The sequence below is a fragment of the Notamacropus eugenii genome, chromosome 4, assembly GCF_028372415.1.
Source record: "Notamacropus eugenii isolate mMacEug1 chromosome 4, mMacEug1.pri_v2, whole genome shotgun sequence".
In the NCBI taxonomy this organism is placed as follows: Eukaryota; Metazoa; Chordata; class Mammalia; order Diprotodontia; family Macropodidae; genus Notamacropus; species Notamacropus eugenii.
The window spans coordinates 21,161,809-21,186,100 of NC_092875.1; the positions used below are offsets into that span (position 1 = coordinate 21,161,809).

Here is a 24,292-nt window from a genome sequence, read left to right on the forward strand (position 1 = left end):
TCCTATGGGGGGGGGGGGGGAAGGGAGAGAAAAAAGCATTTATTAAGTGATTACTGTGTACCAGACACTGCATCATATGCTTTATAAATGTTATCTCACTGATCCAAAAAAGGCAGAGATTTAAAGTTCAATGACAGGTTAAAAAAAATGGACCCTGAGAATTCTGAGTTTGGAGGCGGAAAAGGGAATCAGAGAAGGCTTCTTGGACAGGAGTCATATTTGGGCCTTGGAGAACAGGCTGGAAGACAGGTGGAGTGGGGAGAGAAGGACAAGTCAGGCAGGACGAGAGGTGGCAAGTCCCAAGTTCCTCAGCCAGTGCCCCATCCCAGTCCTGCTGCTGACTAGCTCTGTGTGTGTGTGTGTATCTGTCTGTCTGTGTCTGTGTGCCTGTGCGTGTGCATGTGTGTGTCTATGTGTGTCTGCGTCTGGGTGTGTCTCCAGGTGTGTCTGTGTGTCTCTGTATGTATGTCTACATCTATGTGTGTCTACATCTATGTGTATCTCTGCGTGTGTCTGTGTGTCTCTCCATGTTTGTCTGTCTTGTGTGTCTGTCTGCGTGTCTCTGTGTGTGTGTCTGTATCCGTGTGTGGGTGTGCGCCATTGGGCAGATGAGGCCATGTTTGGTGACTCCATCAAAGGAAGGTGTTGACTGGGAGAATCTCAAAGACACTTCTTGTTGCCCAGGTTGATCCCCTGGGATCCCGTCCCTGCTGCTTGACCTCTTCATCTGTTCAGCCCACTCATAACTGTCTGCTCCTCTCCCACATAGGCTAATGTCCCTAAACTCCGCAGGATGGGATTATGGAGATTCACTCTGCTATTTACAACCAATGGAAAAATCCACAGATTTGAAGTCAAAGATCCTGTGTTCAAATCTCGTTTGTATCATGTAACCTTGGGCAAATCACTTAACTTTCCTAGCAATGTGGGATTTTCCACATCTATACCATGAAAAGCAGACAGCTGGTGGCATATAGTGGACAGAATGCTGGGTCTGAAGTCAAGAAGACTCATCTTCCTGAGTTCAAATCTGGTCTCAGACACTTATCAGCTTTATGATTCTGCCCAAGTCACTTCACCCTGTTTGCCTCCGGTTCCTCATCTGTAAAATGAGCTGGAGAAGGAAATGGTAAACCATTTCTTTGCTAAGAAAGCCCCAAATGGGGTCCCAAAGAGTAGGACATGACTGAAAAACTACTGAGCACTGAAAAAAAATGGAAACCACAGGTTTTCAGAGCAGGAAGAGGCCTCAGAAACTATCTAGTCTAACTTGTACCTAAACAAGAATCTACCTAAACAAGAACCTACTTTATGGCCTCCCAGATAAGTGGGCATCCAGCTCCTGCCCAAAGACCTCCAGCAAAGAGAAGAAAAGACCAGTGATCCCTGAGGCTGCTCATTCCACACCAAAATAGCTCCAAATGTCAGGAAGCTTTTCTTTAAGGCAAGCCAAGAAATTCTCAAGGGGTTCTCAAAGCAATGTTAATTTTCAGTCATTTATTTTGACAAAATATATATATAGCAATCCATACCGTGCCAGAATTGTTGGGAGGCCGGGATAAGGGAAAGACGGGGAAAGAGGGAGGTGTCCTTGAATGAAACGATGGAGGAGGGGAAATTATTAGCATTAACTTCAAAAAGTATATGAATCCATCCATAGCCATCCCTAAAGGAAGTCTCTAAAAGGAGTTAAGTAATTCAACCATCCCAAATTCTGACTACCCAACTGTGCCTTCCTACCATACTCAAAATTAATAAAGGCAGTCACGACTCCTCTTTCTAAAGCTCACTGAGATTTAGAAAGTGCTTTACAAATATGTTAGCTCATTTGACCCTCTTCACAACCTTAGGAAGTAGGTGCTAGTATCAAGCCCATTTTACAGATAAGAAAACTGAGAAACAGAAAGGTACGTAACTTACTCAGAGTCACACAGCTAATAATCGTCAGTTGTAGGATCTGAACTCAGATCATCATGCCTCTATGATTCACACTCTCATCCCCTACAAAGTCTGACCTGCCAGCAGCCTTCCAAACATTCAGGGGGTGGGGAAGTTCACTTGCTAAATAGTCATTCATCATTTTCAAGAACCTCTTGGTTCAGAGCACCTGAGAAAACCCACCACCGTCAACGACTTTATCCAGCTTCAGATCAAGAGAATATCCTAATATCCCAAAGGACTCCCAGGCCCTACAAGCTGGATGGGTCCTTACAGATCAGATCCAATCTCCTCATTTTACAGAGGAGGAAAGTGAATATGGGAGAAGAAATGACTTGTCCAGAGCCATTAGGTAGTAAGTGACTGGATCAGAACCAGAACCCGAGGTCTCTTACTGCTCAGTCTCTCCTGAGAGGGACCTTGGAGGGTATGTAGTTCAATTCCCTCATTTTACAGAGGGGGAAACCCGGACCTAGATTCTATCCTGACTTTCTCGGATAAGTCCCTCGCCCTCTTTCTATCATCCCACATCAAGGGACTAGTGTGGTCACATCCTGTGTGTCACCACTTTGGCACTCCACAGATCTCGAAAAGGTCAACAAAACCAAAAGAAGCCCCCCCTCCCTTTGCTCTCCCCCTGCCAGAGCCCAGGGAAACTTTATGAAACCGAAGTGCTTTGAAAAAGGGCTAAGAGGAGCCCCTTCCCCACAGAACATAAACTCCCTGAATTTCTCTTTCATTCTGTCCCCAGTACCTGGCATGCCAATCAACCTATCAACAAGTATTTATTACGAACCTACTATGTGCAGATACTAGGGAGGTTGGGCAGCAAAGATATAAACAAGGGATGAAAGTATCACCATTCTCACAAAGCCTGTTATAGGATCTGAAGAAACGTTTGGAGATGAATTGACTGATAAATCCAACAAGAGTCACACGAGGTAGGTTGGTGGAAGGGAGCTGCTCTGTGCTCCGAGGAAGGGGCGACCCGTACCCACCAGCCCAGATCCATCGAGCGCTGCCTGTGGTTTCTCCAGTCTCCTCCTAACACTGAAGCCAACAGAGGCCGTCCCAGGACAAGAGTAACAGTTTTTGTGGCTCACCCCGCCTCCCAGGACCCAGAAGAAGTTCCGGGGGCCCCACTCACCCAAAGGTAGCGAAGGATCTTGAGGATCCCGGGACAGTAGTAGTACTCCATGGCTGGCAGAGCCCAGACCTAGGACAGGATCATCTCCAGAGAGGAGCCGGGGGCCGGCTTTTCTTTCTCTCTCACACACGTCAAATTGCAGGCAGAGTCAAGTTAAAGGGAACATGAATAATTGAGTGGGCAAGCGGGGCAGGCTGGAAGGTACAGTCCCAGCCCTGCCCCTTTAACAGAGTTGAGAAGTGGGCTGGGGGCTGGAGGAGGAGGCTGCCTTCCCAGGAGGAGTGATAACTGTGCCAGAGAAGAACCCAGGAGGGGCCTGGGAGTTCTGATGCCTAAACTGGGAGGTGGGGGTTGTCTCTGAACACTCTGAACACAGTGTTTCTAAGCACTGTGATCCAGGGCCGGAGCCCCGAGATGAGCTCTGATCCTGTAAGGGGGAAGAGTTTGCTTAGATCCTGGCTGGAGATGCCAAGGAGTACACTTGGGGAGGGAGCAGTCCATTTACGTCTTCTAATTATCATCCCCTACCCCAGCACACTCTGAACCACTGCCCAGGAAGTGGGCAAGGTAGGGAAAGCCCCTCAGAACTCTCAGCTCCCATTTACTCAGTACAGCTTGGGGGGGACTGGGAGCAGATAGGGATTTGGGGCAACTGATTGACAGGCAAGTGCCGTAAACACTCCATATTGCTTTAAAGACATTTTACACTATTACTACAATCGTCATAGAGATGGCTTGGTGTACTGGAAGGCTTTCTGAGCTTTAATATCCTGAAGTCTGGGTTTTAACCTAATTCATTGTATAATACTGACAAATGCTCCTATCTTCTGGTCCTCAGTTTCCCTAATCTGTAAAGGAAGGGAATATGGCTTAGACATAGAAGCAGTGTGACTTTTATAGTCGGACCCCACCTAAGACTGTTACTGGCTAAGTGACCCTGGGCAAGTCACTTAACTTTCCTGAAGATCAATTACCTCATTTTTAAAATGACTGACTGACTCTCAGAGTATTCTTATCCTATGATATAGACCATCTCTAAGCTCTATTCTAGCCCTGACAATCTACGTCCTATAATTCTAAGGAGAGGTATCATGACCAAAAAACCTGAGAATCAAAGCTGGGGGCCCATGGATGCACATGTCATTTAACCTCCATTTCATGGGGTCACAGAGAGCTGGAAGGGACCTCAAAAGCCAACTAGTCCAACCTAATTTTACAAGGGAGGAAACTGAGGCCAAGTCACTAAACAGGCTTAACAAAGGTCACCCTGGTCATAAACTACAAGGGTGGGATTTGAAATCAGGTCCTTGAACCCCAGAATTTGCCATACGATACCCGAGAAGTCTGGTGTGATGGTATAAACATTTGTAAACTGCTTTCATCAGCTATGAAAATCTAATATTCTCTGTCCTAAGGTCCCTCCCAGCCTGAATATTCCACATTCTAATGTTTATTCCAGATCTGACAGTCTCTGTTCTGTGATCTAGGGTGGAGACCTCTGGGTCCTCCTTACCTCCTATGGTCAATCTGTCGCCAAGTCTTGTTGCCTCTTCCTAATCAGCTCTCCTGCATCTGTCCCTTCTCTCAGGGTCACCCTCCCCCATTCACCATTGTGTGCCTGTTACAGAATCTGAAGACAGGCAAACTAGTGTTTGTCCCAGAGAACAGGTGATGAGACACGTCTCCCTCTGAATGGCAGAGAGGTGGGGGTCTACTATGGCAGAACAGTGCACATACACTATCACATGAGATCACTGTATCTGGTGTTTTTTTGCTGAATTTGCTTGTGTTTTTCTTGGGTACACGGGGAAGGAGGGAGTTCAAAAAGATGGAGGGAGGACCTTTTTCCAGAGATATCTGTGATGTAAAGACCAAAAACAGAAACAAAATGCATTTTTTTAAAGAAACAGTTCAACAAATTCCTTACATCTGCTTAGCAGAGCACAATGAGAAAAGCAGTGAACCTTCAGTCAGGACAGCTAGGTGATGCCATACTGCAGACAGTATGGGCCTGGACTCTGAAAGACCTGAGTTCAAATCCAGCCTCAGACACTTAATAGCTGTGTAAGCTGGGGCAAGTCACTTAACCTTATTGGCCTCAGTTTCCTCATTTGTAAAATGAGCTGGAAAAGGAAATGGCAAACCACTTCAGGATCTTTGCCAAGAGAATTCGAAATGGGGTCACAAAGAGTCAGACATGACTGAAACAACTCAACAACAAAGAATCAGGGGAGTGGGTTCAAATCTTAGCTCTGCTATTAATTTGCTACACAATCATCACCAACTCACTTGCACCCATTCAGTCTCAATTTCCCCATCTGTAAAATGAAAAGGCTAGGCTAGACCAGATGATGGCAGACACAAGAGTGAATGTCCTCTTGGGTTACATTAAAAGAGAGACATTATTGTCTAGGATTGGAGAGGAAATGAGGCCTCTATCTGCCATCCTGCCCAGACCCCATCTGAGTGTCCACCTCTAGGGACAACATTTTAGGAAGGACACTGAGAAGCTGGAGGAAGAGAGGGGAGGGTTTTATTAGGTCCACACCACAGATGAGCAGACAAGAGCATACACAGAGAAAGAAGTATCTTAGCTGAAATCATACCTAGGTCGGCAGCTTAGCCTGGAGTAGATCACACGTCTCCATCCCTTCACCTTTTGCAAAGTCCCTACTACCCAAACACTTTAGCCCCAAACCACAAGGGCCACAAGAAATAGGGTCTGTGTTTCAGCCCACTGTAACCTTAGTAAATCAGCAGAAAACAGGAAACAGCCTGTTTTAACAGCCTTGAATTGTGGACAGGAAGTCAGTAGTATTGAAATAATAATGTAGGAAACTGATCCTTGTTTAAGAGGTCTCTGGTAGACCTGTAGTGATCTGGCCTTCAATTCCTTTCCTATCCCATCTACACACAAACACACACACACACACACACACACACACAACACACACCCTCAAGTCCTTTCCTATCCCCATCCACACTGCCAACATATACACAAGCATATACCCTCAATTCCTTTCCTATTCCCATCTAGACACACACACACACACACACACACACACACACACACTGATTTACCCTGCACATATCTTAAACGAACATAACTGTAAGTTATCTCCCCATTCGAATGTGAGGTCCCTGAGAGCAGGGACTGTCTTTCCTTTTCTTGGTATTCCCTGAACTTAGCACAGTCTGTGCTAATATAATGTGTATGTTTATTCACACTGAAGTACCTGGCAGAGGCTCTGAAACAGACAGACAGACGGCCGCACTGTGATTTTGAATAAGCACCATTGTCCTACCAGGTGATAGCATAGGTAGGCATTCTTGTCCCAAAGGAATCCAGTTTACACTGAGGAAATCTCAGTTTACAGCAGGGCTTCTTCTACCATGGGTCAGGTAAGAGGTGTTGGTCAGAAGATCATGCCCCTGCAGCTGGCTGGGACCTTCCTGCCTCAAACACCCCACAAGGTGGGTATGACTGATCTGATCATAAGCAAATGCTCCAAGGGAGCCATTATAAAGTTCCCCATCCTGTGGTTGACTTCTCAGTCCACTCTCTCCTCCAGATGCTCTAAAAGATCTTGAAATTTTTTCTTACTAGGAAATGAGGAAAAATGGATTTCTCTTCATTTGGAGAAGTATCTCTTCCTAGCTGCCATCACCACTTTGGCCTAGTTTCCATCAGCACTTTTCCTATCTTACAACTACACAAAATTCTTCCTAGTCCTCCCTCCCCTATTACACTGTATTTATTTCTCAGAGAGAGGCAGCAGCAGCCAATAATGAATAGATCAATTGGTCTTGACCTGGGTTCAAATTCTACCCCTGGTGACCTGGGGAAGTCACACCACCAAGCAGGGTTCTGGGCAGTTCTCTATGACTCTAAGCTGCAGAGCAGATAGCAATTTGTATTAGTGGAGGGAGGTTCCTTATTGGGAGTTCCCTAGACTAACGAAATTACAGGCCTAGTCCCTATTACTACAATTTATTATACATATTCATTATACTTTGCAGATACACTTTGAATGTGTTTTGCATTTTTATGTGTATACATGGGATCAGAGAGACCTAGAAGAAATAGTTGGAATGGACTTTGGTGCCATCAAATTCAACTCCTTCATTTTACAGATGAGGAAACTGAGGCACAGAGAGGTTGGGTCACACACATTTAAACCCAAGTCTCCCTGTGCCACTTCACTTGATAGACTAAAGGGTCCTTATGAGACTGTTTGACCCATGGAGAGTCAGACACAGGGGCTGAAATACAAAAAGTGAGCAAGATATGAAGAGACCTGGCTCCATCGTCTGACTCAGCCAGGATCCTTAAGTCAATCAATAAACAATTATTAAGCATTTACCATGTGCCAGGCACCATGCTACAACTCCTTCCCAGATAGCTGAAGGCCCCTTCAGTCCTTTTGGCCCCTATGGTCCCAGGAGACTCCTCAGGGCCCCTCTCCACCCCCCACTCCCTCGCTCCAGTTACCAGGCTCTCTGGAGAGGAGCCGGACCACTCCTCATGGCTCTGCCGGGAACCCACTGGAGCTGCTCCCAGGAGCACACCGCCCAGGATCAGGGGATCTGAATAATTAATCAGAGTGGCGCTGAAAAATTCAGAGAGAATCCTGCCTCCTGGTGCAGCCAACAGCTGGCGGAGGGGAGGAGGATTCGCAGGAAGGCAACCAATGGGGAACTGGGGAGATGAGAGATGTAAAGCATTCTGGACAGCTACTGTGGGCATTATTGAAGCTGTTGTCAACATTAGCAACGTCAAAGGCATCACCTCAGGGAAGAAGTAGCTAGCTGGGTGCTCTGGGGAAATCCCCCTCCCTCTGGGCCTCAGTTTACTGTAAGATGACACTGGACCAGGTGAGCTCTAGTCTGATATTCTATGTTCTCTGATGCCTACAAACCCTCCCAGCCCTGACATCCCCTGTTCTGAGGCCCCTCCCAGCTCTGACATCCCTGTTCTCAGGCCCCTCCCAGCCCTGACATCCCTGTTCTGAGGCCCCTCCCAGCTCTGACATCCCTGTTCTAAGGCCCCTCCCAGTTCTGGCATCCCCTGTTGTATGGGCCCCCTCAGCTCGGTACTTCTGGGTCCGAGAGCTCAGTTTCCACATTAGGCACCAAGAGGTCTTCAGATGCAGTGAGAGTTCACTCTATGATCTGTGTCAGCTCCAGGCCAGCCTGTGTATTATTTTCATGGGAGCAGAAGCAGCATGAATTCCTCTGGTAATTCCCCAGGCAGCCACCAGAGAGACTTTTCTGCTAATCAGAACAGGCTACAGGATTCAATTAAACACTATATATGGTCAGATGGGCCACCTCCACTTTCTGGCATTAAACACAAGCCTCCCATAATTCAGGATGATATGGGTTCGAGATCCCATCTTCTAGGCACACTGGGGGAGCCCTCACTCAGGACACATCAGGAGCCTCCTTTTCCGGAGGCTCAAGGTCAGACAACTGTTAGAGTCTCCAGGGAGTCACTGAGCATGGATATCGGGCACCCCTGAAGAGACCAGGGCCTGGCCAAACGATGACAACTCAGACATCTGTCTTCAAGGTCTGGAAAGCTTTCTATGTCAAAGACTTCCTTTGGCCCTCCTAGCAACTCTCTGAAGGAATGTGTGCCTATTGACACCCTCAGTTTGTGGAAGAAGAAAAAGTTTCAGAGAAGGCAAGAGATTTCCCCAGGGTCACACAGCAACCAAGCGCCAGAAGGAGCATCAGAACCTGAGCTTCTGCCAGCTCCAACTCCAGCCCTTGACCACCCTATGCAGTAGGAGCACCAGGATGACTGGTCTTCTCTCACACAGGAGAGAAATGAGGCTCAGAGATGGCAAATGACTTAGCCAGGGTCCCACAGTTACCTCTTAAAAGAGGAAAAGGCAGTTAAAAGTCATTCTAAAATGCTTTATGCTTTAAATCTTGGGTCATTCAGTCCCAATTCATCAGTCCCAATTTGTCCCACAATCCCCATTGTGCATTTATTAAGCACCTGCTGTATGCCAGGCACTATTGTAGGAGCTAGAGAACATGCCCTGTAAGAGTCTTTAGATCTAGGGGAGACCCAGAAAAGGGCTCTGTGTGGGAGGTGTTATCTGAGCTGAACTTGGAAAGAGGCTGGGTTTCCTGTACTAGGAGCACAGATTTAAAGTTGCAAGAAGGCACCTAGTCGAACCCCAGAGGTTACGGACAAGCAAAGTGAAAGCCAGATTTGACCAAAGTCACACAAGGGAAGTATGGAACAGAGGGCTGGATTCGAACCCAGGTCCTCTGATTTCCAACCCAGCGTCCTTTCCACTGTACTAGATTCTAAGCTGCAATGGTGAGTTCCAGTGTTCCAGACACAGGGAACCATAAGTTCCAGAGTGTACCAGACACAGGGAACCATAAAGGTTTATTAGGGGCAGTACCCTGACTTAGTGCTAGTGAGCTATAAAGATAAATGAGGCAGAGAAGAGTGTCCAAAAGAGTCCTGAAGTTAAAAACCTGCCTTTTCCTGTGCTTTCCCCTTGGTTAATTATCTCCTATTTATCCTGGAAATAATATATCTGTTTATTTTTATTTGTTGTTTCCTCCTTTAGACAGCGAGCCCCCTGTAGGCAGAGAATATTTGCTTCTTTTATCCCCATCATCTGGCACACAGTAGGTGCTTAATAAATGTTTGTTGACTGACTGATTGATTAGGCATAAAGGTCTAGCTCCCCAATGAGCGCAGCTAGGTGGCGCCATAGTGCAGAAAATGCCAGGTCTGGAGTCACACAGAATCATCTTCCCCAGTTCATATCTGACGGCTGACACTTACCAGCTGTACGACTCTCGGCAACTCACTTAACCCCATCTGCCTCAGTTTCCTCATCTGTCAAACGAGCTGGAGAAGGAAATAGCAAACCAGTCCAGTATCCTTGATAAGAAAAACCCCAAAAGGGGTCACAAAGAATTGGACAGGACTGTAATGAATGAACGACAAAGAAGCTTTTTTCAAATTTTTTTTAAAAATCAGAAAAGGGATTAAACAGAAAAGAATGAAAGTAGAAAATATTTACTACGTGAAAGTATGGTCAAAGACTTTGCTTTTCAACAGTGTGGGGGCCTCTGAACTACAACTCTTTCATATGTGAATAAATAGCATGAAAACAGTAATTCAGTCTTGAAGTAAAAAAAAAAAAGGGATGCCTCAATACTGCTTTCTGGTGGCAGCTTCTCAGCACTACAAGAGGAATATTTTCTATTCAGAAGTATAAGGAGAACACACCATGCTTGGGCGGGGCGGGGTCAGAGGCCTCGGGATCAAGGCCAGCAATGACCCTAGCTCTTCCCAAATGAGTGACCACAGGGGAGTGGCAGAATCTCCCTGTACCTTAGTTTCCCAGCCTGTGAAACAGTGATGGCCATTACAGAGTCCAAAACTACAAGAAAGTGTTAAGGTCAAATTCAACTCTAGTTCATCACTTTGTCAATGCCTTTGACCTTGACCTTCTGTCTATGTCAGCTACCCAAAGAGATGGTCATACTCCCCATCACCCACGATCCTGCCATCCCCAAACAAACAGGAATCACTCACTCAGAAGGAACAAAGAGGTCATGTGGTCTGAGACCCCAGAGTTTAAGTACCTGTCAGTATAAATACATACAAAATAGAAGATTCAGGACTCAAACCCAGAATTCTTAACTTTAAGTATGATGTTTTTCACTGTACTGTAGTACCCATCCCATCTGATCATAATTTCCTGTCCTGTCTCCCTCTGTCTTAATTTCTCCTAATCTCTTTCTCCTTCCATTCCTTCCCCATGCCCAATTAATAATCATGGAAGGCACGAACACCTCTAGGGAATCATTTGATCAAAAGTAAGATGTGAATAAATCTTTAATCCTTGGAAAGAATCACAAGGACTTTGGATCTCTGGATGAAAACAGACAAGTTCACACAGGAAGTACCTTGTGATTGCCTGAAGGGGATTGGTCAAGTCCATGTGAAGCCACGGACATAATAACAATGGTGATCATTAATATAGCACTTCAATGTGCTAGGCACTGTGCTATGAGGGCTTTACAATTATTATCTAATTCGATCTCCTCTGATTCTCATGACAACCCTAGGAGCTAGTAAATAATTGGTAACATTTATATAGCACTTACTATGTATCAGATATTGATAATGTTTAATATAAAATTTTGGAATAATCTTTGTTCTCTCTGAAGTAAACTCAGAGAGTGCCTCTTCCTGTGTCGGCGGGGGCCAGCCAAGGCTGACTCTGTATCCCTTGGGAGACCTTTGACCTGGGATGCTGTCTTGAGTGATGGGACTTTCCTTTGTGTCTTGTTATCTATAGACACATACTATGTTATAGCATATTAATGGTAAAGAAAATATAGACATCTTAGGTCGTAATTTCAATTGAAACTTTGTTTGCCCTTTCCTGTGTCAGCTATTTCGAGTACCTGTTTAGGACAGGAAGCCTGGTGGGATTTTCTTATTGTATGTCACAGAGACATATGTTTACACAGCCTGGAATCGCAAGGCCCAACCAACATTACTTTGTTAATTGTCTTGTCTTACTGAATTTATGATTTGTTCAACTAGGAGAGTTCCTTTCTCACGGCAAAATGTATATAAGCCAGAAGATTTCTGCACTGGGTAGCCAGAACATTTCTGGCTCCATAATGCATTATGTTACCGTTTTCTTTAATAGGGAATTGATTAATTAATTAATTAAATCATAAAATGTATGCATTTAGCCTGTTGCCTTTTCTTTAACCAAGTTTTCAGGTCAACAATATCATGCTATTTTTTTATGGTTTATTCATTTTCCATTTTTGTGGACATGAAACAAAATGCCTTGGATAGCACCAACTTACACCTTTATAAGAGTAAATGCAAAAGAATACAACTCACCAATCAGGAAGTGGTATTGGAGCTGCACCTTGAAGAGAACTAGGGATATTAAGAAGTCTAAATGAGGAGGGAAGGCATTCCAGGCATGGAGGACAGGAGATGGAATGCTGTGTCTGGAAAAGGTAGGGCTGGCCCATAGAATGCATGAAGGGAAGGGATGAGGAAGGGTAGGCAGGCTGTAGATAAAATGTGAAGGATTTTGAATGCCAGGGAAGAGATGAGGTGATGGGAAACTTCCTAAGTGAATGACATGATCAAGTCTGTGCTTTAGATTTGGCAGGTGTGTGAAACAGGGATAGGAGAGGACCAAGAGACAGGGAGGTCAATTAGGAGTACAGTAGTGGAATGGGGAAAGACATGTTTACTACAACAGCATTTGTAGCTAAGATGAGAAGAAGCAGGCCAACAGCTCAAAGAATGCTGGATGTGGAGACAAGGGATCCGGGGTTCAAATCCCAACTCTGTTTTTATTACTTGTGAGACCATAAGCAAATCATTTATCCCTTCTGTGCTTCAGTATATCCATCTGTAAAATGAAGATGTTGGACTAGCAGCCCTCCCCATCCCCAGCTCAATCTAAATCTATGATCCAATAAAGATATGCATTCAATTCCTTGCTCTGTCACTTGGGCAAGAAGTCATTTCCTGCCCCTTGGTCTTTGTCTATAAAATGAGGAATATACGCAGTGCTTACAACACAGAGATAGAGTAAGAAATACAATCTGTGAAGCAAATCACTCTATTACAAATGGAGGTAACAGCATTATCATGTTACTAATTCCATACCTAGGGGCAGCTAGATGGTGCCATAGTGCACAGAGTGCCAGACTGGATGTCAGGAAGACTTACCTTCCTGAGTTCAAATCTGACCTCACACATTTATTAGCTATGTGACCTTGGAAAAATTACTTTACCCTGTTTGTCTCAGTTTCCTCGTGTGTAAAATGAACTGGAGAAGGAAATGGCGAACCACTCCAGTATCTCTGCCAAGAAAATCCCAAATGGAGTCAAGAAGAGTCAGACAGGACTGAAACACCTACCATGTATACAGTATGCTAGGAACTGAGTATACGAAGACATTAAAAGAAAGTCCCTGAGGAGTTCATGGTGGGGGAAGGAAGTAACCAGTGGCCCCTGAGTTAAAGTCACATTTTTAAGTGGTAAATTTTCCCTCAATCTCAGCTTCTTTCCTCTCCAGTCCCAGTTCCCTTATTAGCACCCTTTCCTTCTCACTAATTGGATAATAGGTGATAATGAGGTAATGAGCTTTGCTACACCCTCAGGGGCCCTTACTGAATTCAATTCAACCAAGTTCACTTGGTGTAAGGGGTGGGTGGGTGGGTGTGTGTGTGTGTGTGTGTGTGTGTGTGTGTCAGAGACAGAGAGAGACAGAGAAAGTGACAGAAAGAGAAGAGAGAGGAGAGAGAAAGAGCAGAGAGAGAGACAGACAGAGACAGACAGAGACAAAAAGAAAGAGAGAGAGAAAGAGCTATAAGCTATAGGCCAGAGGGTCTCAAAACTTCATGCATGGAAGCCCCTCCCCCCCTTTCCTGAATGATGTTTTTAAATGCATCAAATAAAATACAGAGAATTACAAAGAAAAACAACTCTACTGAAACAAATCTGCAGCCAGGAGAACGAGCTGTATGATGTGGGATCTGGCAGTAACTTGGAAGTGATGAGCCTAACCGATATTTTGAAGAGACATTTTCAACAATAGTGGTGTGCCTGGAAAATGTCAGCAATTTCTCTCGGTGACAGTCACAGGGGACCTGTTCATACTCCTATGGGTTTCTTGTCTACATTCATAAGTGAAGGAAGCGTTCCATTTCAGTTAGTGGTAAAAGATGTTGTTTTTCCAAACCCTATCCAAGTTCACACACACACACACACACACACACACACACACACACACTCTCTCTCTCTCTCTCTCTCTCTCTCTCTCTCTCTCTCTCTCTCTCTCTCTCTCAAAGGTCAAGAACCCCAGCCAAGGGGTCACAAGTCTAGAGCTGGAAGGGACCTCAGACATCACCCAGTCCAGTGGTCCCATTTGACAGATGAGAAGACAGAGCCCTGGGGAGTAGAGGACTTGCCCAAGACCACAAAGATAATGTCAGAGGCTGAATTTGAACCCATGGGCTCTGACTTCAGAGCCAGTGCTCTGGCTTATACAGCTCTGAGGGGCACAGATGCTTTAGTAGTCAGAACCCCTAACCTCACGGGGTACAGAGACTAGAATGGGGGATCTCACACAGGAGCCCAGGAACAAAGGCCAGATGAGGCCAAGGACAATCAGGGAAGGCTTCTGGGAGGAAATGAGTGGCCAAAGGTGGGGACTAAGGCCAAGAGCAAGCTTTTTAGGGGGATGGTTAGGGTGTAAGCAGACAAGGTCTCTCCCTTTTTGTTCTGACATTTTCAGTCACACCTAATTCTTTGTGACCCCACTTGGGTCACAGAGATACTGGTGTGGTTTGCCATTTTCTTCTCCAGTTTATTTTACACATGAGGAAACTGAGGCAAAAAGGATGAAGTGACCTGCCCAGGATCAAGCACCTAGAAAGTATCTAAGGCAGGATTTGAACTCAGGAAGATGAGTCTTCCTGATTCCAGGCCTGACATTCTGTGCACTATGGCGCCTCCAGCTATCTTCCTAGCATCCTTCCAATTAAATCTCTGCCCAAGTGGATGACTGGCCTAGGGGACTGCTTCAAACAGGCTTCACTCCTCATCTGGGGTGTTCTGGGATCTTCTAGCCCACCGGAAACCCCTGGGAGGAAATTGCATGGGAGGCAGGGCCTGGGAGGTGGGGAAGGAGGCCCTACTTACTGCCATTCCCCTAAACGCTTGGTGGGAAGGGATGCCTCTGCTCTCCCCTATGCTTACCCACACCTCCTTTCCCATCTGAGGTCAGAACCACACTGGGCAGCCCGCAAGACGAATGATCAGGAAGGGGTCTGCAGGCCTACTGACAGTAATAACAGCTAACATTTATACAGCATCTACTGCAAGCTGGACACCATGCTAAGCACTTTGAAAATAGCTCATGTCATCAGCATAATCCCTGAAGGTAGGGGCTACCACTATCCCCATTTTATAGATGAGGAAACTGAGGCAGACAGCATTTAGGATGACCTGGCACAAACAGCATAGGTGCTTAATAAAGGGTTGTTGACTGACTGATTGGCTTGCACAGGGTCACACAGCGACTTAGTGTCTAGTGGCATATTTGAACTCAGGCCTTCCTAACTCCAGACACCAGGGTTCCATCCACTTCACCACCTAGCTCCCCCTAGAACTGAAAATACTAAAATTGGAAGATACCTGAGAACACCTAAGGTGGGACCAGGAAGGGACTTTAGAATATATAATACAAAAAACATGAAAGCTGGCAGGGTCCCTGGAAAATGAAACACAGAGTGTTAGTGCCAGAGAGGGCCCTGGAACAGGGGATGTCAGAGCTTGGAGGGGCCTTAGAACAGGGGACAGCAGGGCTGGGAAGGGCCTTAGAGCAGGGGATGTCAGGGCTGGGAGGGGCCTTAGAAGAGGGGATGTCAGGGCTGGGAGGGGCCTTAGAACAGGGGATGTCCGAAATCATCCAGTCCAATTATCTTGCTCCTTATGGCTGTATCTCTTAGTCACACTTAGCTCCGCTGACACCCATGAGTCTTTATAAGTTACACAAGAGCAGAATCTGTCTCAGCTTAACTTTGTCCTAGCCCCTAGCATAGAGTTTTGCATACAATAGGTGATTAATAAATGTGGGTTGTGTGGTATTTTTTATTTTAGCAAAAGGCTCCTACTTTATTTTTTTCAACATGGTGTTCCTTCTTCCTCAGGGTTCAAATCTTACCTTGGCAAATACCAGCCAAATGACTCTGGACAAGTCACTGAATGTCCTGGGCAATTCTCCAAGTAGGTGCCCTTGGCACTAGAAGCTTCTTATACCGATAAAATCACCCTGCAGCCCATCCCATTCATTCTACTCCTCTTATCCTTTGGATTTAGCCATCTATTTGCCTGTTTCATTTTTACTTCTTTCTTTGTATCAATGGGGCTTGGCTTAATAAGGTGCTTAATAAATGTTTTTGACTGATGAACTGATGTCCTACAATCTGAGGCCCCTTCCAGCTTTGACAGTGGGTTCTGCAGGCCCAACAGTAACTGTTTTAAGGCCCACCCCAGCTCCCAACTTCAGCACATGGGACCACAGAAACCCAGATTTCCTGCCTTCAAAATTTTATCCTTCTCTTAGCTCACCTCAGAAAAAGTGACATTCTCCACCTCCTCTTTAGCAGACAACGAGGAAGCATGCTTGCTGATAAAGACAAGATGAAAATTCAGGGGCCCTTCTCCCACTGGCTCAAACAATGCCCCTCCCCCTCAAGAGGTCACCTGGTGGCCCAGAAATCAGGTGAGCACAGCCCAGGCTTCATTCAGAAAATATACTCAACCTCCAACAATGATTGAGCCCCAGGGAAACCTGGGAAGGACAGGATAAGGGCCTACTCCCTCTGTTCCACATAAAGGGGTATGGGGCTGCCCCAGCAAATTCCCAGGCCAGGGGGTGAACAATCCTAGCTGTAAAAGGCCTCCCACCACCTCCACAACGCTATGGCCATCCCACAAGTCTCTCTCTCTGGGAGACATCTCCTGCCCAAACCAACCAACAACTGGTTTAGCAAGACTGATCTTTCCAAGGAAAAGGAATACACTTTACAAACAAATGGTAAGAGAGACACCATAGCATTGTGGCTGTGGGATGACTTGGAAGTTAACATATCCCACATTCAAATCCTATCTAAATGATTTTTACCTTTCTTTGTGTCCCTGGTGCCAAGCACAGTGCCTGGAACATAGTAGGTGCTTAATAAATGCTTACAGCCTTGACATCTACTAAGTGGTGTTTATTAAATGCTTGTTGACTTGATATGTACTAAGTGGTATTTAGTAAATGCTTATTTTACACTTTACATGGTGCCTAATTAATGCTGGTTGACTTGCCATGTAGTAACTGTTCAACTAATCAATAGAGAAGTGCTTGTTGGTTGATCGATTGGCCTTGGGCAAGACCTCTCTGACTTCAGACAATTTGCTGAGATTATTAATTACTGAGGAGCTTTGCTGAAATTTATCCATAGATGGAATTTTCTACGCTGGACTTTTGCTAAACAAACCAAAGCAACGTCACTGGAGTATAGGCCGAAAGACTTCAAGCCAGACAGGACCTCAGAGGTCATCCCATTCTGAGTCCCCTTCATTTTTTCAAGTGAGAAAACTGAGGCCTAGAAGGGTTAAGTGGCTTACCTAACATCACACAGACAGTAGCTAACAGAGGCAGAATCTGAACTCAGGTTCTATGACTCCAAATTGAATACTCTTAGCACAGAAAACCAAAAGTCTTGACCCTGAACTGGCCTGTCTCTCATTCAGAAACAGATCCGGGACTCCATCTAAGAGGCAGCATGGCTTAGTCTCAGTGGATATTAACTCAGTAGACAGAGCACCAGCCCTGCAGTCAGGAGGACCTGAGTTCAAATCCAGACTCAGATAGTTGACGCATACTAGCTGTGTGACCCTGGGCAAGTCACTTAACCCTGACTGCTTCTCCAAAACAAAATATAGATAGACACGCGCGCGCGCGCACACACACACACACACATACAATATATACATATGTGTATATATATATATACATACATATGTCTGTATACATCTACATCTACCTCTATATAGATATAAACACAGATACTGACTCATCTGTACACTTGTGGCTATCACTGGAGGATGTAAGCATGAGTTTTCTGACTGGAGAGTTCAAACCATGACGTCCATACCCCTTCCCCTCGGGACCACCAAGAAAAAACATTTCTTTACATGCACAGATTCTCCCATGGTCTTAGAGGCCACCCACTCAACTCCATACTTATCTGGCCAAGTCTGTCATCCAAGTCAGTCCCAATGAGTGACCCTCCAGCCTGACCTTGAAGCCTTCACTGAGAGGGAGCCCACCTTCATCAGCAGAATCCCCACTATACCTAAGGTCTGCTCCCATTATTTCCACACCATCCAGGCTAAACTGGGTCCCATCTATGGTCCTAGGCTTAGACAGGGACAGATGCTCTGGCACCCCACAAACGACATTCTCCCTGTCTTTCCCCAGTCCTACTTATTAGTGCAGGGCTCTACATGTAGTAAATCCAGGTCAAGGGGAAATTGAATGGCTTCCTGGTTTGGCCTTGGCTCCAAAGTCATAAAAAACTCAGTGTCCTGTAGAATCTATCAGGGAGAAGAGCTTCCATACCCCACCAAAAGAATGCTGGAGAGCTAGAGCCCTTCTTTCTCATCTTTGAAATGGGATCATTCTGAACTCCACGAGAGACTGGAGAGACCGCTCCTACCCTGAGCCACTCTTTCGTGGAATTGGGACCACAGGCACTGAACGCTGCACATTTTCTGACTTTTCAATGTATTTATGAGTCATGCTGACTTTGTCATATTTTTCTTTTTGTCTTTAAAAAATACTATTTGTTACGAGAGAGGGGAGACAGCAAGGAAAATATGACGAGAAAAAATCAATAAAAACATTTTTAGATGAATGTGATGTAACTGTAGTGACCAAAGCAGAAACTCCACCTGCCCCCAGGAAATGAATACACCTGTTTGCCACCGTGGGGGAGGGTGCATGCACTGCCTCAGACTCATGATTTGCTGTCTGGTTTTTGCTGACACTGTCCCCCCACAGCTCCCCAACCCTTTCTTGTTTATTTTTGGTTACAAAGGATGGCTTGAGGGGTTGGGGAAAGAGGAGGGCTAATTCAGAAAGGACGGTGATGTCAGAACAAAAGACAGAATTTCTAGGGAGATGACTTCTGTATTCATATCCTCCAGATCCTTTAGAACGCTTCCTCAGTTCTAAAGGCCAGCTGTGGTTTCTCATACGCTCACACACATTTACACACACACACATACAAACATAAAAACATACACACATGAATATATACATGTGTGCCGATGTGTGCAAATACATGCATGTATACATGTGTGTGCATATGTATGTGTGTGCATGTGTATATAGGTAGAGTATGTCTACATGGATGCATCTATGTGTTTAGTTGTATCTGATTCTTCAGGACCTCAAATATGTAACAAGCTATGCTATACATGATTATATGATATACAATAGAATACATCATACATGTTATATGTGTACATATTTTTGTCATTGATACAATTTTATACGTATATTTATGGATGAGCATGTAGAATATATTGGATGTAATCATATATTACATATAAAATATTATATATGTGTGTGCATGTGCGTGTGCAAACAATAATCACAGCAACGAACAACGTGAAAGCCTACCCGTAAAGGGAAGCAGGCCCACACAAGCTCCTGGAAGAACACTGAAGACAGGAGAGGGCAGGGCCAGCTCACCCAGCTAGCACACCTTCACTAAGATGTGCCAAAGTCCCTCGGGACATTTCTGAGATGCTGACACCGGCAGGTGAAGGATTTCAAGGTGTTCTACAACACGGGGCTTTAGGCAGAGTGTGGAGCTGGATTTGGAGGTAGCGGAGCTGGGTTCCCATAATCCCAGCCATGCAGACTAACCTTGTTCCACTCTCCATCTGTGGCCCTCTGTGGGTCTCAGTTTCTTCACCTGTAAAATGAGCGGCTTGGACCAGATGGCCTCTGATGGCCTTTGGTGGCTCAGTGATGCTGGCTCTGTGTGACCTTGGGCAAGTCAGCCTTAGGACTTTATTACTAAGTAGTACTAAGTGCCCACTATGTGCCTGTCACTGTGCTAAATGTCGGGGATACAAGGCAAAGGACTGCCTCTGTTCTGGAGGAGCCCAGATGATGGGGGAGACAATGTGCCCCCACACAAGCTAGACCTAGTCTAAATTGGACAGCATCAATGGAGGGAAGGCACCAGTGCCATCCAGCTGCTCAGAGGTCCTGACAAGGTCCAATGCCCCAATGAACATGCTGGTTGAGGGCTGACCCATGAGGAGGTTCTCCTGCTGGGATCGTGTCGCTATCAGCCCATCAGCCACGGAACTACTCACTTCATGGGATAGGGTGAGAGGAGAGGGAGAGGAGAGTTCTAGTTCTGACATGGTCCAAGGTGAACCAAGGCTAATGACTGGTTTCCTCATGCCCACCCCTACCCTCCATTCCCAACATACCAGGATTATCCACAGAATGTCAGGAATCACAGCTTAGAATGTGGAATCACAGCTTTATGATTTAGAATACAAAACGCTGAAACTAGGAAGGACTAGGAAAAATGAGGGTCAAAACTGAAGGTTAGAACTGGGAGGGGTCCAGAACTTGATAGGGTCCTTAGACTGTGGAATCACAGATTTATGATTTAGAATACAAAACGCTGAAACTAGGAAGGACTAGGAAAAATGAGGGTCAAAACTGAAGGTTAGAACTGGGAGGGGTCCAGAACTTGATAGGGTCCTTAGACTGTGGAATCACAGCTTTATGATTTAGAATACAAAACGCTGAAACTAGGAAGGACTAGGAAAAATGAGGGTCAAAACTGAAGGTTAGAACTGGGAGGGGTCCAGAACTTGATAGGGTCCTTAGAACACTAAGTGACAGAGCTAATAGAGATCTAGAATGAAGAATATAGAGTTATTAGAGCCAAAAGTGAGCTTGAAGATCGCCATGCCCAATCCTGTAGATGGGAAATGGATGCCCAGAAAAGGGGGGATGCCTTGTCCTGCCGGTTTGGGCGAATCACACAGCCAGGCCCTGGGTGCCCCACACAGGTCTGGCTTCTTCCTATTACACCAAAAGGGAAACCAGTCTTTACTTTAGAAATCTCATCATCTCCAGGCCCATTCCGAGGCAGAAATAGCAGGTCGTGAGTCACCATCTCTTGCTCCAAGTCAACTAAGGAACCCAACCAGACTCTTCGATGAAGCAGTTCAGGACAGTCTTTGGATTCTGTGACTTCCAGGGAGGGAAAAGGAAGGTTCTGATTGTTCTCACTAAAAAAAAAAAAGAAATAACCACGGGGGAAAAGAAAGGACACAAAAGAGCATTTGTGGGCATGTGGTCTCAAGAGTCAAGCCAATAACCGTGGATAGGAGGCTAGGGATGCACACCGTGGGGACAGGAAGGACTGCCCAAATCTGAAATGTTAAAGATCCGGGCCTAAGGCCAAGCTTTGGGATTCTTGGGGCTCCAAAGCTGGGTATGGCTTGAGTTGATTGATCTCTTCTGAATCTAAGTCAGACCCACCCATAATGAAGCCCACCCTCTCCTCAGACCATACTCTGGATCGAGTTCCCAGGCCTGGTTGAAAAAAAAAAGGTAGGGGGGGCAGCAGGTGACAAATTGAGTCTGGGCCAAGGTATACCCATCTGTCTCTTCCACTTGGGTACCAGAGCAAGAAGGTCCCTAGGGAGTGAAGGGCCTTGCTTGGGTCTCTTTCTGATCTCAATGCCAAAGCAGTCCAAACAGAGCTGACCTTTGCAACAAGGAGGGATAGAGGAGGGGACTCTTCATGCCAAACCTGTTCCCTCTTTCTCAGACCTCTAAGAGGCCTACTTTCATTCATACTCATGCTACCCAGAAAGACAGGGCTAGAAAGGAGATGTGTGATTTTGCTGGGATGGGGAACCTTTTGGTGAAGGGGCAACCTTCTTACATATCAGGGGTAGGGAGCTTGCGGCCTTGAGGCTATATGTGGCCTTCTAGATCCTTAAGTCCCTTTACTTAAATTTTATTACAATTTTTAATCTTTTTATTTTTTATTTAATCCCTTTATTAAAAGGATTTGTCCTGTAAAATTTGAATTCAGTCAAAAGGCCACACTTACGGACCTAGAGGCCACACGTGGTCTCAAGGTCACAGGTCCCTCACCCCAGCTTATATGTAAAGTTGACATTATAAGGTTTATACGCTTAGCCGAAGGCCTAGAGCAATTGAGAGGTGACATTTGTTTATGGGGCCTTATGTCGTCTCCCCCAGCAGGATGTAAGTCCCTTGAGTGCACAGACTGTTTCACTTTTGCCTTGGTACACCAAGTGCCTGGCCAGGGCCTGGCATATGGAGGAGCTTAATAAGTATTGGTAAAGGACCATGATTCCTGAGGACTCATGATGAACCTATTTCACCATGTCCTCACTTAAAGAGTACAGTGTGAGACTTATTCTTTTGGATGTGGCCAATTTGGGGATTTCTTTTGCTTGGCTACATGATTATGACAGGGGATTCTGTCTTCCTTGATTTCCCAATGTTGAGGAAGTAGAACTGGCAAGAAGTGGGGGAGTGGGTCTTCATTCAAAAAGTATTTTCAATTAAAAAAAAAACTAGTTAAATGGAAAAGATGATAAAATAAATAAATAACCAGGATCCTTGGGCTCCAAGGGCTTCTAGACCCCAAATATCTAAAGGCATACAAAAGAATGATTCAAGTTTGAGTGTTATAGACAAAGCAAAGATCCAAAAGAGCTCTAAGAAAATACAAAGGGGAGGTCCTCAAGGAAGGAACCTAAAAGTCTACTATCTAGCATTCAATTTATGTATTTTCCCTGGGCAGAGCAGGTGGTAATATGTTGTTGGTGTTCCATCGCTTCAGTCATGTTTGACTCTCCACGACCTCATTTGGGGTTTTCTTGGCAGAGACACTGGAGTGGTTTGCCCATTTCCTTCTCCAGCTCATCTGACAGATGAGGAAACACAGGCAAACAGGTTGAAGTAACTTGCTCAGGGTCACACCACTAATATCTGAAGCCAAATTTGAATTCAGAAAGGTGAGTCTTCCTGACTCCAGGCCCGGCATTCTATCTACTGTATCACAATAACTAGAGGGTGGAATTTATTTGATCGGAGTCTACAAGATCTGAGTTTGAATTTTTTCTCAGACACTGTAACTCTGGTGATGTAACTTCACCTCTGAGCCTCAGTTTCCTTCTCTGTTGAATGAAGGGGTTGGACTCAGTGTCGTCTCTAAGGGCCCTTCCTGCTCTCACACTATGGTCCTCTGTTCCTGCTTCATTCAATCTAGAGGCAGTGGGGAGGATAACTACAGATGCTGAGCCAGCCAGGGCCTCTGAAGTCATCTTGTCCAATTCCCTCATTTTGCAGACCAGGAAATAGAGGCAAATTACCTAAGGCTGCACAGGTGGTAAGTTGAATCCAGGTTCTTTGACCACAATATGTTGGTTTTCTCTACTGTACACATATAAAAATATACAAAAGCAAGCCATTTATTAAGCACCAACTGCATGAAAAGCACCTACTATGTGCTAAGTGCTTGGGACACAATGACAAAAATAAAAATAATCCTCGTCCTCAACAAGCTATATTCCCTTGTCTGTGACTCTATCCTGGAAAAGAAAGCTAGCTGTCCACCACCAAACATTGAACTACTCTCTGGGCCTCAGTTTCCTCAACTGTAAAATGGGCTCAATGCCCTCCAAGAACTTTCCTGCTCTTGAGCAACAAATGAAAGTCATTTAACCCTTTGAGGCTCAGTTTTCTCATCTGTGAAAAGCCTCTCCACCTCTAGTTAAAAATTAAATTCACTTCCCTCTCTGGGTCTCAGTTTCCTGATCTGGCACTGGACTAAATAAACAGTGACTACACTTCCTTTCCTGTTCCCTAGCTCCTACTTCCAAAGCCCCTGAGTTCCATTTTAGCCTTTCTGTGCAGAAAGATCCTGGAGATGCTCAAGGCCTCCACCAGTGGGGGCCCTTGAGCCAAGATGAGTGGCCATACCCAGGCACTCACCCTGGAGCCCAAGGTGGAAAGGGATGGGGATGGTTGAGTACATCTCGAGAAGGCTCTCTTTCCTCCTGCCTCACCCTATCTGTTCCTCGAGTAACTGGAGGCTTGGATCTCCTCCATGCTTCCTCAGCTCAAAGTGTCAAGTGGGGCCCCCAAAGGAGATCATATAGCGCCAATTCCCTGGCCGGCAGAGAGCCCCAGCGCCTCCAGAGAACATGCCTCATTGTAGCCCAACGATTTCTGTTTCTCCTCAGACACCCTGGGCTGGGAGGGAGGCGTGTGCCATCTGCAGGTGCTGAAACCAGAGACTCCTTGATAGAATTTCCTCATTGTCCCCAGTCAATGCTCCCAGCGATTTCCGGAGCTAGAGATGGTGAAGGGGCCCTCCTCCCAGCCCCCAAAGAGTAGAGGAAGCTCCCGATCAGACTTTCAAGGACCTTCCCTCCCACAAGCCTCCGATGGGAGGTGGGGGAGACCAAAAGACAGTATTAAAATTAAGAAAATTCCATCAATAGAAACAGAGTTAAAGTCAAACCCCATTTCC

The 24,292-nt window shown here is 45.6% G+C and overlaps 1 protein-coding gene across 5 annotated transcripts in view; it reads right to left on the minus strand.

Moving 5' to 3' along the window:
• Positions 1–24,292, minus strand: part of KIAA1671 (KIAA1671 ortholog) — a 215,732-nt gene that overhangs the window by 94,049 nt on the left and 97,391 nt on the right. The window contains exon 1 of one of the 5 annotated variants that reach the window (XM_072600114.1): positions 3,086–4,114. The exons of 3 other annotated variants lie outside the window; for them this stretch is intronic. In XM_072600114.1, the coding sequence (XP_072456215.1) occupies positions 3,086–3,136 (51 nt within the window). In that variant the 5' untranslated portion in view covers positions 3,137–4,114. Of the gene's footprint in view, positions 1–3,085; positions 4,115–13,338; positions 21,003–24,292 lie in introns of those variants that run through there. One more of the 5 variants, XM_072600111.1, reaches the window with a different exon arrangement.